This window comes from Mus caroli, unplaced genomic scaffold (genome assembly GCF_978045245.1).
Source record: "Mus caroli unplaced genomic scaffold, Mus_caroli_1 scaffold_8, whole genome shotgun sequence".
Classification (NCBI taxonomy): Eukaryota; Metazoa; Chordata; class Mammalia; order Rodentia; family Muridae; genus Mus; species Mus caroli.
Window position 1 is genome coordinate 81275668 of NW_028227263.1, and position 24842 is coordinate 81300509.

General features: G+C 53.3%; 1 protein-coding gene across 1 annotated transcript in view; it reads right to left on the reverse strand.

The window, feature by feature from the left end:
• Tars3 (threonyl-tRNA synthetase 3) overlaps positions 1-24842 on the reverse strand; it is an 81823-nt gene that overhangs the window by 26324 nt on the left and 30657 nt on the right. Inside the window, exons 7-10 of the mRNA XM_021166443.3 lie at positions 5205-5269; positions 4048-4126; positions 2334-2480; positions 1370-1468 (exon numbers count right to left, since the gene is read on the reverse strand). Of these exons, the coding sequence (XP_021022102.1) occupies positions 1370-1468; positions 2334-2480; positions 4048-4126; positions 5205-5269 (390 nt within the window). The remainder of the gene's footprint in view (positions 1-1369; positions 1469-2333; positions 2481-4047; positions 4127-5204; positions 5270-24842) is intronic.

Genomic DNA, 24842 nt, shown 5'->3' on the forward strand with positions numbered 1-24842 from the left:
AAAGCCATCCCTTGAATGGGGGTTAGGGAGAAATGAGCACAAGGAAGATGAGCTCAGAGAAGAAGGATTTCAGCATCTGAGGCACAACGACAGCAACCAGGGTGAAGAAAGGCAGCAGGGGGAGGTGCTAAGGAAGGCCTCACAAGAATCCAGTCGTGAAGGTAAGTCTGGAGAGAGGGGCAGATGTGAAGAATCAATTTACTGCACCAACTGGAACCTCTGCAAATAAGCTGTAGGAAGCACAGCGGCCTTTGGAGCACGTCTGAGAACATCAGGACATAGAACTCAGGCAGCAAAACAAGCACGCTGCCCCTCACCTGCTAGTGGCTGCACTCTGAGGAATGCACTGAGGAGCATTAGAGTCCCCACACAAACTAAGGAAGCCACAGGAGTGGAACCCTATTCTTGTGAGCACCCGACTCTACGCTTGGGAGAGCTTGATTGCAGAGGCGAAAAGACCTCGAGCCCAGAACTGGTGCTGCTTATATAGGCCTAGGAGAGGCGTGTCTCACACCCGGATTGGTTATGCATTCTACCTCATTTGCATGTCTCACATCTGATTGGTTATACTCTCAGTATCATACCTCATTTACATGTCTCTCATCCGATTGGTTATACTCTCAGTACCTCACAGAACCTCATTATCATGCCTGGGCCAGGCAGTGACTTGGCAAAAAACTTTACTGCATATGTACACATTGGTTGTTTATCTAACTTTATGCATGGTGGCCAGCGGTAGCCAGCGCCACCTTGTAATGGCATATGTGGCTTCCCACACCCTATGGGACCATGAGGCTGCCCACTATAGCCTGGACAACATATTCTAAAGGGTTTACTATAGATCCATAGTCTGCCGTTGACTGAAACACCACACAATTACAGTTACCCACGACAAGGCTGTAATGGTCACAGGAAAGACTAAACAGTTCCAGCAGTTGAAGTGGCCCACCTCTGCACAGCATCTTCATGCTAACCCTGCAACACTACACATGTTTAAGCATGGGCGTCAGACACAGCTACATTCTACTCCTGGAGATGTTGAGTATCTGGTCGCTCTGTAGTGAGCACAAGGCAGCAGAGCCGTCAGCCATCTTTGAGAAGCAGTGCCCCTCAGAGCAGCATTCTCTGTCACAGAAGAGCTACACTCAGCAGATGGTTAAGGTTACATATCCTTAGAGACTTAAGACAACGCCTGCGTTTTATGAAATTCAAGAAAGCTAACCAGCTCCATGTCGTTAGGCTTTTGTTTTTAGTTCCAAAATTCTTATATTACTAAAACTTAAGGGAAACACTATTGTTTATGAGCAAAGATGGTAAGATGCAGAAAGTAGACAAATAAGAATAAAATGGTTTTTAGGAAGGAACTTACTCGTATGAAATCCATAAGCGTATTGTAAATGAACGCTCCTCTCGGGAGGAAAAAACAGCTTCCAGGGCTCAGATCATGGAAGAAGAAAAGTTCCTGTTCCTAGATGGAGACAATGATTGTATTTCAAACTTCATCTCTTGCTTAATGTGTACCATACCTGAAGTGACAGTCATACAATATCACTCTACCCCCTCTCATCTATCACTAGGCATCCCCAGTTCCTCAGTGTCTGTTTAGAACTACAGTGTATATAATATGACGGCACACGTAAAATTATTACTCATACTTATGATTACTTAGCCTTGAACTTGGCTTTTCTGTTATCTTCTGTTACTCACTACTAATTTTTTTTAGGGTAAATCTATAGCTAATTGAGTAAGTGTTCTTCATACAGCTAGAATTGCGGTCTCACATGGGGGCAATATGACAAGGTGAGAACGAAAAGTGCATTGCAGAAGGCAGGCTTCAAGGGATGGGACCCTTCCACGGTGTCACCCCTAAGAGCGCCCTGTGCACAGGGCATCTCCTAGCAACCCTGCCACCTACTCCTCAGGACAGATGTGGCCGGCTTTGCAAATGAATGCCTTGTCCATCCTGTGGCACAGCTCGATCCTGGCAGGATGGTGAACAGAACCTTAGGGCCGCCTACTTTCAAATCTTACTCTCTTTGTCCACATACTGCTGCCTTCCAAATAGATAGCACGTCATCACGTAGGGGCGAATTTATTAATAACTTATATCATGATAAAAATAAACTCTCACAAAAAGATTTTAAGACTCTGGCAAAAGATAGAGAAAGGAAGCTGGTTAGAAGACGTCAGCTCAGAGTGTGGGCGTGGAAGACGTCAACAGCCAGCAGTGAGCATTAACAGAGAGAAGAGGAAACATTACTGTGAGGTCTTGTTCCGTGAGGTGCAGCCACGGCTAACCAAGGCATGTCCCTGTGATGAAGGTGCCGGCGTACCTTCCCGATTTTCCTGTGGTCCCGGCTCTTGGCTTCCTCTTGGAATTTTTCCCAGTCTTTCATCATTTTGCTGTCAGGAAAGGATATCCCATAGATCCGCTGCAAAGTTTCCATCTCGGGGTTGCCTTCCCAATATGTTGAGGAGTTCTAAACATTGACAAGATACTGGTTTAAAAGAAAAATCTAACCTTTAGCAGCAAAGCTAATCTTCAACATGTACGCAGGCTTCCTATCGTAGTACCCACAATGTTTAGTTACAGATTTACAGAGTTACAGTCTAATGAAAACCTCCCATTCAAATTATAGCCCTGATCACGAAATTGGGTAGCGTCAACTGTGGATTCTAGGAGTGAAAATGGCAGGAAGCAGGGCATAGGGAAGATTGAGGAGCGGCTGTGATCACCAAGCTGGAACCAGAAAAGGCAAGAGGTTCATGTGCCTCTGACCTATGGCTTGTGGTGACAAGCATCATTGAGGGATGTGTAACTAAAACCGTGAGAAACAAAGGTCCAGAAAGGGCAGGGCCTCAAAGTCAGCCCTGTTCCTTGTGACTGCAGCACGGTGCTTACACTCAGAGTCAGCCCCGTTCCTTAGGATTGAAGCAGGGTGCTCACACTCAGTCAGCCCCGTTCCTTAGGATTGAAGCAGGGTGCTCACACTCAGTCAGCCCCATTCCTTAGGACTGCAGCACGGTGCTCACACTCAGTCAGCCCCGTTCCTTACGACTGCAGCATGGTGCTCACACTCAGTCAGCCCCGTTCCTTAAGACTGCAGCATGGTGCTTACACTCAGTCAGCCCCGTTCCTTACAACTGCAGCATGGTGCTCACACTCATGCCGCTTTTCTCTTTGCCTGCAGTTCATTATTTTTACATGTAGAAAGATTTCTTGTTCATGTTGTGCAGTTCAAGAAATCCGCAGTCCAGCTGTCCTTGGTGTCTGCTGAGGGTTAGTTATAGCTAGCTCTTCAGCAGACACCTAAATCCACAGACACTGCCGTCTCTTATATAAAATCATGAAATGGTGCATTTGCACATAATCTGTACAATTCTCTTAAGCCATCTCTAGAGTACCTAATGCAAAATAGATGCTACGTATGTGTTTGCTGCAATGTACTGTTTAGGAATTAAAGACACCACCACCACCCGCCACCATTCCCGACCCCCACATGTGCAAAGTCTACGGATGCTCAGCATAGGCACTGCTGGGGTTTTTTTTAGATATTTTATCGGGGAGTTGATTAAATTCATACATGTGACACTTGTGAGTATGGAGGGACATCTAAACAAGGAGCAGTATTTAAAACCCAAATGGAGGGTTAGGGAAAAGGCTCAGTAGTTAAGAGCACTTGCTTCTCTTGCATAGGCTCTGTGTTCAGATCCTAGCACCCACATCAGGCAGTAATTTCAAGGGATATGACACTTCTGGCCTCTGCAAAGACACACACACACACACACACACACAAATACAAAATAAAGATAAATTTTTGAGAAATGGCCATATAAAGAGATATGCATTATAGTATTTAGAATAAGATTAAATTATAATCAAAAGCTATATAGTATTTTAATTATCAAGATTCTAAAACATTACTTTTAGTGAAATAAATACAAAGTGTTTTAAAATACTACCATGGTCAGACTATAGAAGACATAGTAAAATCTCTCACCTAGTATACCTTGTTTATTGTATTTATAAATTTTAAAAATCCTTACCTTGAAAATTTTTATGGCTTTAATTTTTCCAGTGTGTCTTACATGGGGGCCTTTACAAAGGTCAATCAATGGACCACACCTATAATGAAAGATTTAAGACATGCCCAGACATAGTTACAGCTTTTTCATTAAACCCCATTATTGTATTGTCCCAATTAACAATAACTGTCACTTTGACACAGCCTAGGATGACCTGAAAGAGCATCTCAATTGAGTAATTGTCAGGTTGGTCAGTGGACCCATCTGTGAAGGATTGTCTTGGTTGTTGTAATTAACATAGGAGAGCCCAGCCCAGCATGGCAAGCACCTTTGTGGTCAGGTGGTTGTGGGCAGTGTGGGAAGCTAGGCGAGAACATGTCAGGACAAGGGTTGCTTGCCTGCCTGCCTGCCTCCCTCCCTATTTCTTTCTTTCTTTCCTTTCTTTTTCTTTCTTTCTCTCTTTCTTTCTTTCTCTCTTTCTTTCTCTTCCTCCCTCCTCCCCCTTTCTCTCTCTCTTTCTTTCTTTTTTTTCTTTCTCTTTCTTTTTCTTCTTTCTTTCTTTCTTTCTTTCTTTCTTTCTTTCTTTCTTTCTTTCTTTCTTTCTTTCTTTCTTTTTTTCCTTCCTTCCTTTTGTGTTTGTTAGTTTGTTTGTGACAAGGTCTCTTTATGTAGTCCTGGCTTCCTTGGACCTCGGTATGCAGACCAGGCTGGTCTTGAGATCACAGAGATCTGCCTGCGTCTGCCTCCCTTCTGCACAGTGTCTGCTTCAAGCTTGGGTTCCTGGCCTTACTTTCCTCAGTGATCGGCTGTGGCTCACAGACGTAAGCCAAGTAAATCACTTGTTGTTGCTCGGAATGTCTTATCACAGAAACAGAGAAATGACCAGGACACATTTTTAAGTGAGAGGTTGCACGTTTCCATACGTATGGGACAAGTTTTAATTTAGGGTCAAGGAGGAAAGCAACCCGTCTAGCCTCAGATCACAGAGAGCTCTCTATGCAAACTCAAACACCACAAAGGATCTGAAGACACTGTGTATGTAAAGACATTCATTTTTAAATGGTCCCATCACTGAGATAAATCAGAAAGCCAATCTCTGTCTCCACCAGGACTCAGTGCAGCTGCTGTTGAGCTCCAAGTCCCCACTGAGCCCTGCTTTAAAGCTGGCACACACTAACCTGTAAACAGTGGTCGTTGGAGTGTCCACTTTCTCCTTCAGAATCCGGCACTTAAATTTATTGTACTACAAAGAGAATGTTTACGCATTATTACAAATATATACTAATGGGAAAGCTGCTCTTTTAAAGAAGCTCTGACAAGTTGTCTACTCTGTTCAAGGTGTGGGGACACTGTGGATAGGCTGTGCTCACAGCCAAGAGCCACACTGTCTAATAGGAGACCCCAGAGTCACATGGTCGGTGAACTTTAACATATGACCATGCAGTGAGTGAAAAGACACAGGGCCACCAAGGTGGAATGCACAGATTTTTATATTGGTTATGTGTTCAAAATTAATTCCATCTTTGCCTTACTCTTAAAATGGTGCGGCCATGTGGTTTAAGGTTATACACTTGGCTCCCATTCCATTGGACAGCACTCTTCTAGAAGATCCCATCTTAACTCCATAAAATAAATACAGCTCTTGGGGAACATTACCGTTATTTTTATAAATACAAATCTTACATGACATCATTACATTTGCTAAAAAGTCACGGTATCACACTTAACCAATTAAAGTAATTCACCCTTTTCTCTGCTTTTATTGCATTAATCACAGGATGGAGGGCTCCATATTAAATAACAACTTGAGACAGCTGTTGGGAAGAAAGAGGCTTCATTTGTACAATGTAACTGTTTCATCCCAGTATGTTCAGGGCAGACCACAGAAGTTGGTGTGTTTAGCTCTTCAGAGTAGCGAGAAGCAAAAGCAGCCACAGAATGCAAGAAGACACCTGCAGCTGACTGTTACTTAGAGACTGACACCAGGAAGATATAAGAAGTTGTTACGATGCAAACCAAGCCAAAAACAAACAAACAAAAATCTACCCTCATTCAAAAATGAACGGACCAAGCAGACAATTCTACAAGGAAGCTGTACAAATAGTCACTAACTGTGCTGAAAGGCTCAGCATCACTGTGTCCTCAGAAAAATGCAAAGCAAGACACAATCATACCCCACTCTACGCCCAATGGATGGCTCTTATAAAAATAAGCAGAATCGGGCTGGTGAGATGGCTCAGCAGTTAAGAGCGCCGACTGCTCTTCCAAAGGTCCTGAGTTCAAATCCCAGCAACCACATGGTGGCTCACAACCATTCGTAACGAAATCTGATGCTCTCTTCTGGAGTGTCTGAAGACAGCTACAATGTACTTACATATAATAAATAAATAAATAAATATTAAAAAAATAAGCAGAGTCCAGAAAATGAGTGTGGGTAAGAATATGGGAAAACTGTACAGACTAAAAATGGAGATACTGCTATGGAAAATGCCATGAAAAGTCCTAAACGTTTAAAACTAGTGCTCCCCATAATCCAGAAATTCCATTCCTGGTGTGTATGTGTGTTTATATACATACATACATACACACACACACCATAGCATATGTATGTACCATAGACATATATATCTATATACCATAGCCAAAAGAAGTAAAATAAGCATTTAAAACAGAAATCTGTATGTTCACATTTATATTAGTATATACACAACAGTCAGAATATAAGCAATTCTGGTATTCACAGGCAAATGCACTGATAAACACAATCGCACACACACAGACCCACACGTACACACAGACACATGCATGCACACACATAGATATACAAACATAAACACATGCATACACACACACACACACAGCAGGAGTTGCCATGTAGCATTTTTCTAAGAAGGCAATTCTGACAGATTCGGCAGCACTGGTGTCCCTTGAGAGCATTACATGAGTGGGACAAGCCAGTTCCAAAGGTAATCAGTGTGTAAGACACTGAACAGGGGTCCTGTCACATTGTCACATTCACAGAACAGTAAACAGAGGGCTGATGGCCAGGGCAGGGTGGAGGGAATGGGCGGTGGTCCTTAGAGGTAGAGGTTTCACTCTGGAAGATGTGGGTGGATGGTGTTGATGCCTTCATTACCCTCACAATAGCTGTCCAGACTGTGCATGTGACGCTGACACCCTCACAGCAGCTCTCCAGACTGTGCATGTGACCCTGACACCTTCACAGCAGCTGTCCAGACTGTGCTTGTGACCCCCTGACACCCTCACAGCAGCTGTCCAGACTGTGCATGTGACCCTGACACCCTCACAACAGCTGTCCAGACTGTGCATGTGACCCTGACACCCTCACAGCAGCTGTCCAGACTGTGCATGTGACCCCCTGACACCCTCACAGCAGCTCTCCAGACTGTGCATGAGACCCTGACACCCTCACAGCAGCTGTCCAGACTGTGCTTGTGACCCTGACACCCTCACAGCAGCTGTCCAGACTGTGCTTGTGACCCTGACACCCTCACAGCAGCTGTCCAGACTGTGCTTGTGACCCTGACACCCTCACAGCAGCTCTCCAGACTGTGCATGTGACCCTGACACCCTCACAGCAGCTGTCCAGACTGTGCTTGTGACCCTGACACCCTCACAGCAGCTGTCCAGACTGTGCATGTGACCCTGACACCCTCACAGCAGCTGTCCAGACTGTGCATGTGACCCCCTGACACCCTCACAGCAGCTCTCCAGACTGTGCTTGTGACCCTGACACCCTCACAGCAGCTGTCCAGACTGTGCATGTGACCCTGACACCCTCACAGCAGCTCTCCAGACTGTGCATGTGACCCCCTGACACCCTCACAGCAGCTCTCCAGACTGTGCTTGTGACCCTGACACCCTCACAGCAGCTGTCCAGACTGTGCATGTGACCCTGACACCCTCACAGCAGCTCTCCAGACTGTGCTTGTGACCCTGACACCCTCACAGCAGCTGTCCAGACTGTTCATGTGACCCTGACACCCTCACAGCAGCTGTCCAGACTGTTCATGTGACCCTGACACCCACACAGCAGCTCTCCAGACTGTGCATGTGACCCTGACACCCTCACAGCAGCTGTCCAGACTGTGCTTGTGACCCTGACACCTTCACAGCAGCTGTCCAGACTGTGCATGTGACCCTGACATCCTCACAGCAGCTGTCCAGACTGTGCATGTGACACTGACACCCTCACAGCAGCTGTCCAGACTATGCTTGTGACCCTGACACCTTCACAGCAGCTGTCCAGACTGTGCATGTGACCCTGACACCCTCACAGCAGCTGTCCAGACTGTGCTTGTGACCCTGACACCTTCACAGCAGCTGTCCAGACTGTGCATGTGACCCTGACACCCTCACAGCAGCTGTCCAGACTGTGCATGTGACACTGACACCCTCACAGCAGCTGTCCAGACTATGCTTGTGACCCTGACACCTTCACAGCAGCTGTCCAGACTGTGCATGTGACCCTGACACCCTCACAGCAGCTGTCCAGACTGTTCATGTGACCCTGACACCCTCACAGCAGCTGTCCAGACTGTTCATGTGACCCTGACACCCTCACAACAGCTCTCCAGACTGTGCTTGTGACCCTGACACCCTCACAGCAGCTCTCCAGACTGTGCTTGTGACCCTGACACCCTCACAGCAGCTCTCCAGACTGTGCATGTGACCCTGACACCCTCACAGCAGCTGTCCAGACTGTGCTTGTGACCCTGACACCCTCACAGCAGCTGTCCAGACTGTGCTTGTGACCCTGACACCCTCACAGCAGCTGTCCAGACTGTGCATGTGACCCTGACACCCTCACAACAGCTCTCCAGACTGTGCATGTGACCTGACACCCTCACAGCAGCTCTCCAGACTGTGCTTGTGACCCTGACACCCTCACAACAGCTGTCCAGACTGTGCATGTGACCCTGACACCCTCACAGCAGCTGTCTAGACTGTTCATGTGACCCTGACACCCTCACAGCAGCTGTCCAGACTGTGCTTGTGAGCCTGACACCCTCACAGCAGCTGTCCAGACTGTGCTTGTGACCCTGACACCCTCACAGCAGCTGTCCAGACTGTGCTTGTGACCCTGACACCCTCACAGCAGCTCTCAAGACTGTGCATGGGACCCCCTGACACCCTCACAGCAGCTCTCCAGACTGTGCTTGTGACACTGACACCCTCACAACAGCTCTCCAGACTGTGCTTGTGACCCTGACACCTTCACAGCAGCTGTCCAGACTGTGAATGTGACCCTGACACCCTCACAGCAGCTCTCCAGACTGTTCATGTGACCCTGACACCCTCACAACAGCTCTCCAGACTGTGCTTGTGACCCTGACACCCTCACAGCAGCTCTCCAGACTGTGCATGTGACCCTGACACCCTCACAGCAGCTGTCCAGACTGTGCTTGTGACCCTGACACCCTCACAGCAGCTCTCCAGACTGTGCATGTGACCCTGACACCCTCACAGCAGCTGTCCAGACTGTGCTTGTGACCCTGACACCCTCACAGCAGCTGTCCAGACTGTGCTTGTGACCCTGACACCCTCACAGCAGCTGTCCAGACTGTGCTTGTGACCCTGACACCCTCACAGCAGCTGTCCAGACTGTGCATGTGACCCTGACACCCTCACAACAGCTCTCCAGACTTTGCATGTGACCCCCTGACACCCTCACAGCAGCTCTCCAGACTGTGCATGTGACCCTGACACCCTCACAGCAGCTGTCCAGACTGTGCATGTGACCCTGACACCCTCACAGCAGCTGTCCAGACTGTGCTTGTGACCCTAACACCCTCACAGCAGCTCTCCAGACTGTGCATGTGACCCTGACACCCTCACAGCAGCTGTCCAGACTGTGCTTGTGACCCTGACACCTTCACAGCAGCTGTCCAGACTGTGCATGTGACCCTGACATCCTCACAGCAGCTGTCCAGACTGTGCATGTGACGCTGACACCCTCACAACAGCTGTCCAGACTGTGCATGTGACCCTGACACCCTCACAGCAGCTGTCCAGACTGTGCATGTGACCCTGACACCCTCACAGCAGCTGTCCAGACTGTGCTTGTGACCCTGACACCCTCACAGCAGCTCTCCAGACTGTGCATGTGACCCCCTGACACCCTCACAGCAGCTCTCCAGACTGTGCTTGTGACCCTGACACCCTCACAGCAGCTGTCCAGACTGTGCATGTGACCCTGACACCTTCACAGCAGCTCTCCAGACTGTGCTTGTGACCCTGACACCCTCACAGCAGCTGTCCAGACTGTTCATGTGACCCTGACACCCTCACAGCAGCTGTCCAGACTGTTCATGTGACCCTGACACCCTCACAGCAGCACTCCAGACTGTGCATGTGACCCTGACACCCTCACAGCAGCTGTCCAGACTGTGCTTGTGACCCTGATACCCTCACAGCAGCTCTCCAGACTGTGCTTGTGACCCTGACACCTTCACAGCAGCTGTCCAGACTGTGCATGTGACCCTGACACCCTCACAGCAGCTGTCCAGACTGTGCATGTGACCCTGACACCCTCACAGCAGCTGTCCAGACTGTGCTTGTGACCCTGACACCCTCACAGCAGCTCTCCAGACTGTTCATGTGACCCTGACACCCTCACAACAGCTCTCCAGACTGTGCATGTGACCCTGACACCCTCACAGCAGCTCTCCAGACTCTGCTTGTGACCCTGACACCCTCACAGCAGCTCTCCAGACTGTGCATGTGACCCTGACACCCTCACAGCAGCTGTCCAGACTGTGCTTGTGACCCTGACACCCTCACAGCAGCTCTCCAGACTGTGCATGTGACCCTGACACCCTCACAGCAGCTGTCCAGACTGTACTTGTGACCCTGACACCCTCACAGCAGCTGTCCAGACTGTGCATGTGACCCTGACACCCTCACAACAGCTCTCCAGACTGTGCATGTGACCCTGACACCCTCACAGCAGCTCTCCAGACTGTGCTTGTGACCCTGACACCCTCACAACAGCTGTCCAGACTGTGCATGTGACCCTGACACCCTCACAGCAGCTGTCCAGACTGTGCTTGTGACCCTGACACCCTCACAGCAGCTGTCCAGACTGTGCTTGTGACCCTGACACCCTCACAGCAGCTCTCCAGACTGTGCATGTGACCCCCTGACACCCTCACAGCAGCTCTCCAGACTGTGCTTGTGACCCTGACACCCTCACAACAGCTCTCCAGACTGTGCTTGTGACCCTGACACCCTCACAGCAGCTCTCCAGACTGTTCATGTGACCCTGACACCCTCACAACAGCTCTCCAGACTGTGCTTGTGACCCTGACACCCTCACAGCAGCTGTCCAGACTGTGCATGTGACCCCCTGACACCCTCACAGCAGCTCTCCAGACTGTGCTTGTGACCCTGACACCCTCACAGCAGCTGTTCAGACTGTGCATGTGACCCTGACACCCTCACAGCAGATCTCCAGACTGTGCTTGTGACCCTGACACCCTCACAGCAGCTGTCCAGACTGTTCATGTGACCCTGACACCCTCACAGCAGCTGTCCAGACTGTTCATGTGACCCTGACACCCTCACAGCAGCTGTCCAGACTGTGCTTGTGACCCTGACACCCTCACAGCAGCTGTCCAGACTGTGCTTGTGACCCTGACACCTTCACAGCAGCTGTCCAGACTGTGCATGTGACCCTGACACCCTCACAGCAGCTGTCCAGACTGTGCATGTGACCCTGACACCCTCACAGCAGCTGTCCAGACTGTGCTTGTGACCCTGACACCCTCACAGCAGCTCTCCAGACTGTTCATGTGACCCTGACACCCTCACAACAGCTCTCCAGACTGTGCTTGTGACACTGACACCCTCACAGCAGCTCTCCAGACTGTGCTTGTGACCCTGACACCCTCACAGCAGCTCTCCAGACTGTGCATGTGACCCTGACACCCTCACAGCAGCTGTCCAGACTGTGCTTGTGACCCTGAAACCCTCACAGCAGGTGTCCAGACTGTGCATGTGACCCTGACACCCTCACAGCAGCTGTCCAGACTGTGCTTGTGACCCTGACACCCTCACAGCAGCTGTCCAGACTGTGCATGTGACCCTGACACCCTCACAACAGCTCTCCAGACTGTGCATGTGACCTGACACCCTCACAGCAGCTCTCCAGACTGTGCTTGTGACCCTGACACCCTCACAACAGCTGTCCAGACTGTGCATGTGACCCTGACACCCTCACAGCAGCTGTCCAGACTGTGCTTGTGACCCTGACACCCTCACAGCAGCTGTCCAGACTGTGCTTGTGACCCTGACACCCTCACAGCAGCTGTCCAGACTGTGCTTGTGACCCTGACACCCTCACAGCAGCTCTCCAGACTGTTCATGTGACCCTGACACCCTCACAACAGCTCTCCAGACTGTGCTTGTGACCCTGACACCCTCACAGCAGCTGTCCAGACTGTGCATGTGACCCCCTGACACCCTCACAGCAGCTCTCCAGACTGTGCTTGTGACCCTGACACCCTCACAGCAGCTGTCAAGACTGTGCATGTGACCCTGACACCCTCACAGCAGCTCTCCAGACTGTGCTTGTGACCCTGACACCCTCACAGCAGCTGTCCAGACTGTTCATGTGACCCTGACACCCTCACAGCAGCTGTCCAGACTGTTCATGTGACCCTGACACCCTCACAGCAGCTGTCCAGACTGTGCATGTGACCCTGACACCCTCACAGCAGCTGTCCAGACTGTGCTTGTGACCCTGACACCTTCACAGCAGCTGTCCAGACTGTGCATGTGACCCTGACACCCTCACAGCAGCTGTCCAGACTGTGCATGTGACCCTGACACCCTCACAGCAGCTGTCCAGACTGTGCTTGTGACCCTGACACCCTCACAGCAGCTCTCCAGACTGTTCATGTGACCCTGACACCCTCACAACAGCTCTCCAGACTGTGCTTGTGACACTGACACCCTCACAGCAGCTCTCCAGACTGTGCTTGTGACCCTGACACCCTCACAGCAGCTCTCCAGACTGTGCATGTGACCCTGACACCCTCACAGCAGCTGTCCAGACTGTGCTTGTGACCCTGACACCCTCACAGCAGCTGTCCAGACTGTGCATGTGACCCTGACACCCTCACAACAGCTGTCCAGACTGTGCATGTGACCCTGACACCCTCACAGCAGCTGTCCAGACTGTGCTTGTGACCCTGACACCCTCACAGCAGCTGTCCAGACTGTGCTTGTGACCCTGACACCCTCACAGCAGCTCTCCAGACTGTGCATGTGACCCCCTGACACCCTCACAGCAGCTCTCCAGACTGTGCTTGTGACCCTGACACCCTCACAACAGCTCTCCAGACTGTGCTTGTGACCCTGACACCTTCACAGCAGCTGTCCAGACTGTGCATGTGACCCTGACACCCTCACAGCAGCTCTCCAGACTGTTCATGTGACCCTGACACCCTCACAACAGCTCTCCAGACTGTGCATGTGACCCTGACACCCTCACAGCAGCTGTCCAGACTGTGCATGTGACCCCCTGACACCCTCACAGCAGCTCTCCAGACTGTGCTTGTGACCCTGACACCCTCACAGCAGCTGTCCAGACTGTGCATGTGACCCTGACACCCTCACAGCAGCTCTCCAGACTGTGCTTGTGACCCTGACACCCTCACAGCAGCTGTCCAGACTGTTCATGTGACCCTGACACCCTCACAGCAGCTGTCCAGACTGTTCATGTGACCCTGACACCCTCACAGCAGCTGTCCAGACTGTGCTTGTGACCCTGACACCCTCACAGCAGCTGTCCAGACTGTGCTTGTGACCCTGACACCTTCACAGCAGCTGTCCAGACTGTGCATGTGACCCTGACACCCTCACAGCAGCTGTCCAGACTGTGCATGTGACCCTGACACCCTCACAGCAGCTGTCCAGACTGTGCTTGTGACCCTGACACCCTCACAGCAGCTCTCCAGACTGTTCATGTGACCCTGACACCCTCACAACAGCTCTCCAGACTGTGCTTGTGACACTGACACCCTCACAGCAGCTATCCAGACTGTGCTTGTGACCCTGACACGCTCACAGCAGCTCTCCAGACTGTGCATGTGACCCTGACACCCTCACAGCAGCTGTCCAGACTGTGCTTGTGACCCTGACACCCTCACAGCAGGTGTCCAGACTGTGCATGTGACCCTGACACCCTCACAGCAGCTGTCCAGACTGTGCTTGTGACCCTGACACCCTCACAACAGCTCTCCAGACTGTGCTTGTGACCTGACACCCTCACAGCAGCTCTCCAGACTGTGCTTGTGACCCTGACACCCTCACAACAGCTGTCCAGACTGTGCATGTGACCCTGACACCCTCACAGCAGCTGTCCAGACTGTGCTTGTGACCCTGACACCCTCACAGCAGCTGTCCAGACTGTGCTTGTGACCCTGACACCCTCACAGCAGCTGTCCAGACTGTGCTTGTGACCCTGACACCCTCACAGCAGCTCTCCAGACTGTGCATGTGACCCCCTGACACCCTAACAGCAGCTCTCCAGACTGTGCTTGTGACCCTGACACCCTCACAACAGCTCTCCAGACTGTGCTTGTGACCCTGACACCTTCACAGCAGCTGTCCAGACTGTGCATGTGACCCTGACACCCTCACAGCAGCTCTCCAGACTGTTCATGTGACCCTGACACCCTCACAGCAGCTGTCCAGACTGTGCTTGTGACCCTGACACCCTCACAGCAGCTCTCCAGACTGTGCATGTGACCCGACACCCTCACAGCAGCTGTCCAGACTGTGCTTTTGACCCTGACACCCTCACAGCAGCTGTCCAGACTGTGCATGTGACCCTGACACCCTCACAGCAGCTGTCCAGACTGTGCTTGTGACCCTGACACCCTCACAGCAGCTGTCCAGACTGTGCTTGTGACCCTGACACCCTCACAGAAGCTCTCCAGACTGTTCATGTGACCCTGACACCCTCACAACAGCTCTCCAGACTGTGCTTGTGACCCTGACACCCTCACAGCAGCTGTCCAGACTGTGCATGTGACCCCCTGACACCCTCACAGCAGCTCTCCAGACTGTGCTTGTGACCCTGACACCCTCACAGCAGCTGTCAAGACTGTGCATGTGACCCTGACACCCTCACAGCAGCACTCCAGACTGTGCTTGTGACCCTGACACCCTCACAGCAGCTGTCCAGACTGTTCATGTGACCCTGACACCCTCACAGCAGCTGTCCAGACTGTTCATGTGACCCTGACACCCTCACAGCAGCTGTCCAGACTGTGCATGTGACCCTGACACCCTCACAGCAGCTGTCCAGACTGTGCTTGTGACCCTGACACCTTCACAGCAGCTGTCCAGACTGTGCATGTGACCCTGACACCCTCACAGCAGCTGTCCAGACTGTGCATGTGACCCTGACACCCTCACAGCAGCTGTCCAGACTGTGCTTGTGACCCTGACACCCTCACAGCAGCTCTCCAGACTGTTCATGTGACCCTGACACCCTCACAACAGCTCTCCAGACTGTGCTTGTGACACTGACACCCTCACAGCAGCTCTCCAGACTGTGCTTGTGACCCTGACACCCTCACAGCAGCTGTCCAGACTGTGCATGTGACCCTGACACCCTCACAGCAGCTGTCCAGACTGTGCTTGTGACCCTGACACCCTCACAGCAGCTGTCCAGACTGTGCATGTGACCCTGACACCCTCACAGCAGCTGTCCAGACTGTGCTTGTGACCCTGACACCCTCACAACAGCTCTCTAGACTGTGCATGTGACCTGACACCCTCACAACAGCTCTCCAGACTGTGCTTGTGACCCTGACACCCTCACAACAGCTGTCCAGACTGTGCATGTGACCCTGACACCCTCACAGCAGCTGTCCAGACTGTGCTTGTGACCCTGACACCCTCACAGCAGCTGTCCAGACTGTTCATGTGACCCTGACACCCTCACAGCAGCACTCCAGACTGTGCATGTGACCCTGACACCCTCACAGCAGCTGTCCAGACTGTGCTTGTGACCCTGACACCCTCACAGCAGCTGTCCAGACTGTGCATATGACCCTGACACCCTCACAACAGCTCTCCAGACTGTGCATGTGACCTGACACCCTCACAGCAGCTCTCCAGACTGTGCTTGTGACCCTGACACCCTCACAACAGCTGTCCAGACTGTGCATGTGACCCTGACACCCTCACAGCAGCTGTCCAGACTGTGCTTGTGACCCTGACACCCTCACAGCAGCTGTCCAGACTGTGCTTGTGACCCTGACACCTTCACAGCAGCTGTCCAGACTGTGCATGTGACCCTGACACCCTCACAGCAGCTGTCCAGACTGTGCATGTGACCCTGACACCCTCACAGCAGCTGTCCAGACTGTGCTTGTGACCCTGACACCCTCACAGCAGCTCTCCAGACTGTTCATGTGACCCTGACACCCTCACAACAGCTCTCCAGACTGTGCTTGTGACACTGACACCCTCACAGCAGCTCTCCAGACTGTGCTTGTAACCCTGACACCCTCACAGCAGCTCTCCAGACTGTGCATGTGACGCTGACACCCTCACAGCAGCTGTCCAGACTGTGCTTGTGACACTGACACCCTCACAGCAGGTGTCCAGACTGTGCATGTGACCCTGACACCCTCACAGCAGCTGTCCAGACTGTGCTTGTGACCCTGACACCCTCACAGCAGCTGTCCAGACTGTGCATGTGACCCTGACACCCTCACAACAGCTCTCCAGACTGTGCATGTGACCTGACACCCTCACAGCAGCTCTCCAGACTGTGCTTGTGACCCTGACACCCTCACAACAGCTGTCCAGACTGTGCATGTGACCCTGACACCCTCACAGCAGCTGTCCAGACTGTGCTTGTGACCCTGACACCCTCACAGCAGCTGTCCAGACTGTGTTTGTGACCCTGACACCCTCACAGCAGCTGTCCAGACTGTGCTTGTGACCCTGACACCCTCACAGCAGCTCTCCAGACTGTGCATGTGACCCCCTGACACCCTAACAGCAGCTCTCCAGACTGTGCTTGTGACACTGACACACTCACAACAGCTCTCCAGACTGTGCTTGTGACCCTGACACCTTCACAGCAGCTGTCCAGACTGTGCATGTGACCCTGACACCCTCACAGCAGCTCTCCAGACTGTTCATGTGACCCTGACACCCTCACAACAGCTCTCCAGACTGTGCTTGTGACCCTGACACCCTCACAGCAGCTCTCCAGACTGTGCATGTGACCCTGACACCCTCACAGCAGCTGTCCAGACTGTGCTTTTGACCCTGACACCTTCACAGCAGCTGTCCAGACTGTGCATGTGACCCTGACACCCTCACAGCAGCTGTCCAGACTGTGCATGTGACCCTGACACCCTCACAGCAGCTGTCCAGACTGTGCTTGTGACCCTGACACCCTCACAGCAGCTCTCCAGACTGTTCATGTGACCCTGACACCCTCACAACAGCTCTCCAGACTGTGCTTGTGACACTGACACCCTCACAGCAGCTCTCCAGACTGTGCTTGTGACCCTGACACCCTCACAGCAGCTGTCCAGACTGTGCATGTGACCCTGACACCCTCACAGCAGCTGTCCAGACTGTGCTTGTGACCCTGACACCCTCACAGCAGCTGTCCAGACTGTGCATGTGACCCTGACACCCTCACAGCAGCTGTCCAGACTGTGCTTGTGACCCTGACACCCTCACAACAGCTCTCTAGACTGTGCATGTGACCTGACACCCTCACAGCAGCTCTCCAGACTGTGCTTGTGACCCTGACACCCTCACAGCAGCTGTCCAGACTGTGCTTGTGACCCTGACACCCTCACAGCAGCTGTCCAGACTGTGCATGTGACCCTGACACCCTCACAGCAGCTGTCCAGACTGTGCTTGTGACCCTGACACCCTCACAACAGCTCTCTAGACTGTGCATGTGACCTGACACCCTCACAACAGCTCTCCAGACTGTGCTTGTGACCCTGACACCCTCACAACAGCTGTCCAGACTGTGCATGTGACCCTGACACCCTCACAGCAGCTGTCCAGACTGTGCTTGTGACCCTGACACCCTCACAGCAGCTGTCCAGACTGTGCTTGTGACCCTGACACCCTCACAGCAGCTGTCCAGACTGTTCATGTGACCCTGACACCCTCACAGCAGCACTCCAGACTGTGCATGTGACCCTGACACCCTCACAGCAGCTGTCCAGACTGTGCTTGTGACCCTGACACCCTCACAGCAGCTGTCCAGACTGTGCATATGACCCTGACACCCTCACAACAGCTCTCCAGACTGTGCATGTGACCTGACACCCTCACAGCAGCTCTCCAGACTGTGCTTGTGACCCTGACACCCTCACAACAGCTGTCCAGACTGTGCATGTGACCCTGACACCCTCACAGCAGCTGTCCAGACTGTGCTTGTGACCCTGACACCCTCACAGCAGCTGTCCAGACTGTGCTTGTGACCCTGACACCTTCACAGCAGCTGTCCAGACTGTGCATGTGACCCTGACACCCTCACAGCAGCTGTCCAGACTGTGCATGTGACCCTGACACCCTCACAGCAGCTGTCCAGACTGTGCTTGTGACCCTGACACCCTCACAGCAGCTCTCCAGACTGTTCATGTGACCCTGACACCCTCACAACAGCTCTCCAGACTGTGCTTGTGACACTGACACCCTCACAGCAGCTCTCCAGACTGTGCTTGTAACCCTGACACCCTCACAGCAGCTCTCCAGATTGTGCATGTGACGCTGACACCCTCACAGCAGCTGTCCAGACTGTGCTTGTGACACTGACACCCTCACAGCAGGTGTCCAGACTGTGCATGTGACCCTGACACCCTCACAGCAGCTGTCCAGACTGTGCTTGTGACCCTGACACCCTCACAGCAGCTGTCCAGACTGTGCATGTGACCCTGACACCCTCACAACAGCTCTCCAGACTGTGCATGTGACCTGACACCCTCACAGCAGCTCTCCAGACTGTGCTTGTGACCCTGACACCCTCACAACAGCTGTCCAGACTGTGCATGTGACCCTGACACCCTCACAGCAGCTGTCCAGACTGTGCTTGTGACCCTGACACCCTCACAGCAGCTGTCCAGACTGTGTTTGTGACCCTGACACCCTCACAGCAGCTGTCCAGACTGTGCTTGTGACCCTGACACCCTCACAGCAGCTCTCCAGACTGTGCATGTGACCCCCTGACACCCTAACAGCAGCTCTCCAGACTGTGCTTGTGACCCTGACACCCTCACAACAGCTCTCCAGACTGTGCTTGTGACCCTGACACCTTCACAGCAGCTGTCCAGACTGTGCATGTGACCCTGACACCCTCACAGCAGCTCTCCAGACTGTTCATGTGACCCTGACACCCTCACAACAGCTCTCCAGACTGTGCTTGTGACCCTGACACCCTCACAGCAGCTCTCCAGACTGTGCATGTGACCCTGACACCCTCACAGCAGCTGTCCAGACTGTGCTTTTGACCCTGACACCTTCACAGCAGCTGTCCAGACTGTGCATGTGACCCTGACACCCTCACAGCAGCTGTCCAGACTGTGCATGTGACCCTGACACCCTCACAGCAGCTGTCCAGACTGTGCTTGTGACCCTGACACCCTCACAGCAGCTCTCCAGACTGTTCATGTGACCCTGACACCCTCACAACAGCTCTCCAGACTGTGCTTGTGACACTGACACCCTCACAGCAGCTCTCCAGACTGTGCTTGTGACCCTGACACCCTCACAGCAGCTGTCCAGACTGTGCATGTGACCCTGACACCCTCACAGCAGCTGTCCAGACTGTGCTTGTGACCCTGACACCCTCACAGCAGCTGTCCAGACTGTGCATGTGACCCTGACACCCTCACAGCAGCTGTCCAGACTGTGCTTGTGACCCTGACACCCTCACAACAGCTCTCTAGACTGTGCATGTGACCTGACACCCTCACAGCAGCTCTCCAGACTGTGCTTGTGACCCTGACACCCTCACAACAGCTGTCCAGACTGTGCATGTGACCCTGACACCCTCACAGCAGCTGTCCAGACTGTGCTTGTGACCCTGACACCCTCACAGCAGCTGTCCAGACTGTGCTTGTGACACTGACACCCTCACAGCAGCTGTCCAGACTGTTCATGTGACCCTGACACCCTCACAGCAGCACTCCAGACTGTGCATGTGACCCTGACACCCTCACAGCAGCTGTCCAGACTGTGCTTGTGACCCTGACACCCTCACAGCAGCTGTCCAGACTGTGCATATGACCCTGACACCCTCACAACAGCTCTCCAGACTGTGCATGTGACCTGACACCCTCACAGCAGCTCTCCAGACTGTGCTTGTGACCCTGACACCCTCACAACAGCTGTCCAGACTGTGCATGTGACCCTGACACCCTCACAGCAGCTGTCCAGACTGTGCTTGTGACCCTGACACCCTCACAGCAGCTGTCCAGACTGTGCTTGTGACCCTGACACCTTCACAGCAGCTGTCCAGACTGTGCATGTGACCCTGACACCCTCACAGCAACTGTCCAGACTGTGCATGTGACCCTGACACCCTCACAGCAGCTGTCCAGACTGTGCTTGTGACCCTGACACCCTCACAGCAGCTCTCCAGACTGTTCATGTGACCCTGACACCCTCACAACAGCTCTCCAGACTGTGCTTGTGACACTGACACCCTCACAGCAGCTCTCCAGACTGTGCTTGTAACCCTGACACCCTCACAGCAGCTCTCCAGACTGTGCATGTGACGCTGACACCCTCACAGCAACTGTCCAGACTGTGCTTGTGACACTGACACCCTCACAGCAGGTGTCCAGACTGTGCATGTGACCCTGACACCCTCACAGCAGCTGTCCAGACTGTGCTTGTGACCCTGACACCCTCACAGCAGCTGTCCAGACTGTGCATGTGACCCTGACACCCTCACAACAGCTCTCCAGACTGTGCATGTGACCTGACACCCTCACAGCAGCTCTCCAGACTGTGCTTGTGACCCTGACACCCTCACAACAGCTGTCCAGACTGTGCATGTGACCCTGACACCCTCACAGCAGCTGTCCAGACTGTGCTTGTGACCCTGACACCCTCACAGCAGCTGTCCAGACTGTGTTTGTGACCCTGACACCCTCACAGCAGCTGTCCAGACTGTGCTTGTGACCCTGACACCCTCACAGCAGCTCTCCAGACTGTGCATGTGACCCCCTGAAACCCTAACAGCAGCTCTCCAGACTGTGCTTGTGACCCTGACACCCTCACAACAGCTCTCCAGACTGTGCTTGTGACCCTGACACCTTCACAGCAGCTGTCCAGACTGTGCATGTGACCCTGACACCCTCACAGCAGCTCTCCAGACTGTTCATGTGACCCTGACACCCTCACAACAGCTCTCCAGACTGTGCTTGTGACCCTGACACCCTCACAGCAGCTCTCCAGACTGTGCATGTGACCCTGACACCCTCACAGCAGCTGTCCAGACTGTGCTTTTGACCCTGACACCCTCACAGCAGCTGTCCAGACTGTGCATGTGACCCTGACACCCTCACAGCAGCTGTCCAGACTGTGCATGTGACCCTGACACCCTCACAGCAGCTCTCCAGACTGTGCATGTGACCCTGACACCCTCACAGCAGCTGTCCACACTGTGCTTGTGACCCTGACACCCTCACAGCAGCTGTCCAGACTGTGCTTGTGACCCTGACACCCTCACAGCAGCTCTCCAGACTGTTCATGTGACCCTGACACCCTCACAACAGCTCTCCAGACTGTGCTTGTGACCCTGACACCCTCACAGCAGCTGTCCAGACTGTGCATGTGACCCTCTGACACCCTCACAGCAGTTCTCCAGACTGTGCTTGTGACCCTGACACCCTCACAGCAGCTGTCAAGACTGTGCATGTGACCCTGACACCCTCACAGCAGCTCTCCAGACTGTGCTTGTGACCCTGACACCCTCACAGCAGCTGTCCAGACTGTTCATGTGACCCTGACACCCTCACAGCAGCTGTCCAGACTGTTCATGTGACCCTGACACCCTCACAGCAGCTGTCCAGACTGTGCATGTGACCCTGACACCCTCACAGCAGCTGTCCAGACTGTGCTTGTGACCCTGACACCTTCACAGCAGCTGTCCAGACTGTGCATGTGACCCTGACACCCTCACAGCAGCTGTCCAGACTGTGCATGTGACCCTGACACCCTCACAGCAGCTGTCCAGACTGTGCTTGTGACCCTGACACCCTCACAGCAGCTCTCCAGACTGTTCATGTGACCCTGACACCCTCACAGCAGCTCTCCAGACTGTGCTTGTGACCCCCTGACACCCTCACAGCAGCTCTCCAGACTGTGCTTGTGACCCTGACACCCTCACAGCAGCTCTCCAGACTGTGCATGTGACCCTGACACCCTCACAGCAGCTGTCCAGACTGTGCTTGTGACCCTGACACCCTCACAGCAGCTGTCCAGACTGTGCATGTGACCCTGACATCCTCACAGCAGCTGTCCAGACTGTGCTTGTGACCCTGACACCCTCACAGCAGCTGTCCAGACTGTGCATGTGACCCTGACACCCTCACAACAGCTCTCCAGACTGTGCATGTGACCTGACACCCTCACAGCAGCTCTCCAGACTGTGCTTGTGACCCTGACACCCTCACAACAGCTGTCCAGACTGTGCATATGACCCTGACACCCTCACAGCAGCTGTCCAGACTGTGCTTGTGACCCTGACACCCTCACAGCAGCTCTCCAGACTGTGCTTGTGACCCTGACACCCTCACAGCAGCTGTCCAGACTGTTCATGTGACCCTGACACCCTCACAGCAGCACTCCAGACTGTGCATGTGACCCTGACACCCTCACAGCAGCTGTCCAGACTGTGCTTGTGACCCTGACACCCTCACAGCAGCTCTCCAGACTGTGCTTGTGACCCTGACACCTTCACAGGAGCTGTCCAGACTGTGCATGTGACCCTGACACCCTCACAGCAGCTGTCCACACTGTGCATGTGACCCTGACACCCTCACAGCAGCTGTCCAGACTGTGCTTGTGACCCTGACACCCTCACAGCAGCTCTCCAGACTGTTCATGTGACCCTGACACCCTCACAACAGCTCTCCAGACTGTGCATGTGACCCTGACACCCTCACAGCAGCTCTCCAGACTGTGCTTGTGACCCTGACACCCTCACAGCAGCTCTCCAGACTGTGCATGTGACCCTGACACCCTCACAGCAGCTGTCCAGACTGTGCTTGTGACCCTGACACCCTCACAGCAGCTGTCCAGACTGTGCATGTGACCCTGACACCCTCACAGCAGCTGTCCAGACTGTACTTGTGACCCTGACACCCTCACAGCAGCTGTCCAGACTGTGCATGTGACCCTGACACCCTCACAGCAGCTCTCCAGACTGTGCTTGTGACCCTGACACCCTCACAACAGCTGTCCAGACTGTGCATGTGACCCTGACACCCTCACAGCAGCTGTCCAGACTGTGCTTGTGACCCTGACACCCTCACAGCAGCTCTCCAGACTGTGCATGTGACCCCCTGACACCCTCACAGCAGCTCTCCAGACTGTGCTTGTGACCCTGACACCCTCACAACAGCTCTCCAGACTGTGCTTGTGACCCTGACACCTTCACAGCAGCTGTCCAGACTGTGCATGTGACCCTGACACCCTCACAGCAGCTCTCCAGACTGTTCATGTGACCCTGACACCCTCACAACAGCTCTCCAGACTGTGCTTGTGACCCTGACACCCTCACAGCAGCTGTCCAGACTGTGCATGTGACCCCCTGACACCCTCACAGCAGCTCTCCAGACTGTGCTTGTGACCCTGAAACCCTCACAGCAGCTGTCCAGACTGTGCATGTGACCCTGACACCCTCACAGCAGCTCTCCAGACTGTGCTTGTGACCCTGTCACCCTCACAGCAGCTGTCCAGACTGTTCATGTGACCCTGACACCCTCACAGCAGCTGTCCAGACTGTTCATGTGACCCTGACACCCTCACAGCAGCTGTCCAGACTGTGCTTGTGACCCTGACACCCTCACAGCAGCTGTCCAGACTGTGCTTGTGACCCTGACACCCTCACAGCAGCTGTCCAGACTGTGCTTGTGACCCTGACACCCTCACAGCAGCTCTCCAGACTGTTCATGTGACCCTGACACCCTCACAACAGCTCTCCAGACTGTGCTTGTGACCCTGACACCCTCACAGCAGCTGTCCAGACTGTGCATGTGACCCCCTGACACCCTCACAGCAGCTCTCCAGACTGTGCTTGTGACCCTGACACCCTCACAGCAGCTGTCAAGACTGTGCATGTGACCCTGACACCCTCACAGCAGCTCTCCAGACTGTGCTTGTGACCCTGACACCCTCACAGCAGCTGTCCAGACTGTTCATGTGACCCTGACACCCTCACAGCAGCTGTCCAGACTGTTCATGGTACCCTGACACCCTCACAGCAGCTGTCCAGACTGTGCATGTGACCCTGACACCCTCACAGCAGCTGTCCAGACTGTGCTTGTGACCCTGACACCTTCACAGCAGCTGTCCAGACTGTGCATGTGACCCTGACACCCTCACAGCAGCTGTCCAGACTGTGCATGTGACCCTGACACCCTCACAGCAGCTGTCCAGACTGTGCATGTGACCCTGACACCCTCACAGCAGCTCTCCAGACTGTTCATGTGACCCTGACACCCTCACAACAGCTCTCCAGACTGTGCTTGTGACACTGACACCCTCACAACAGCTCTCCAGAC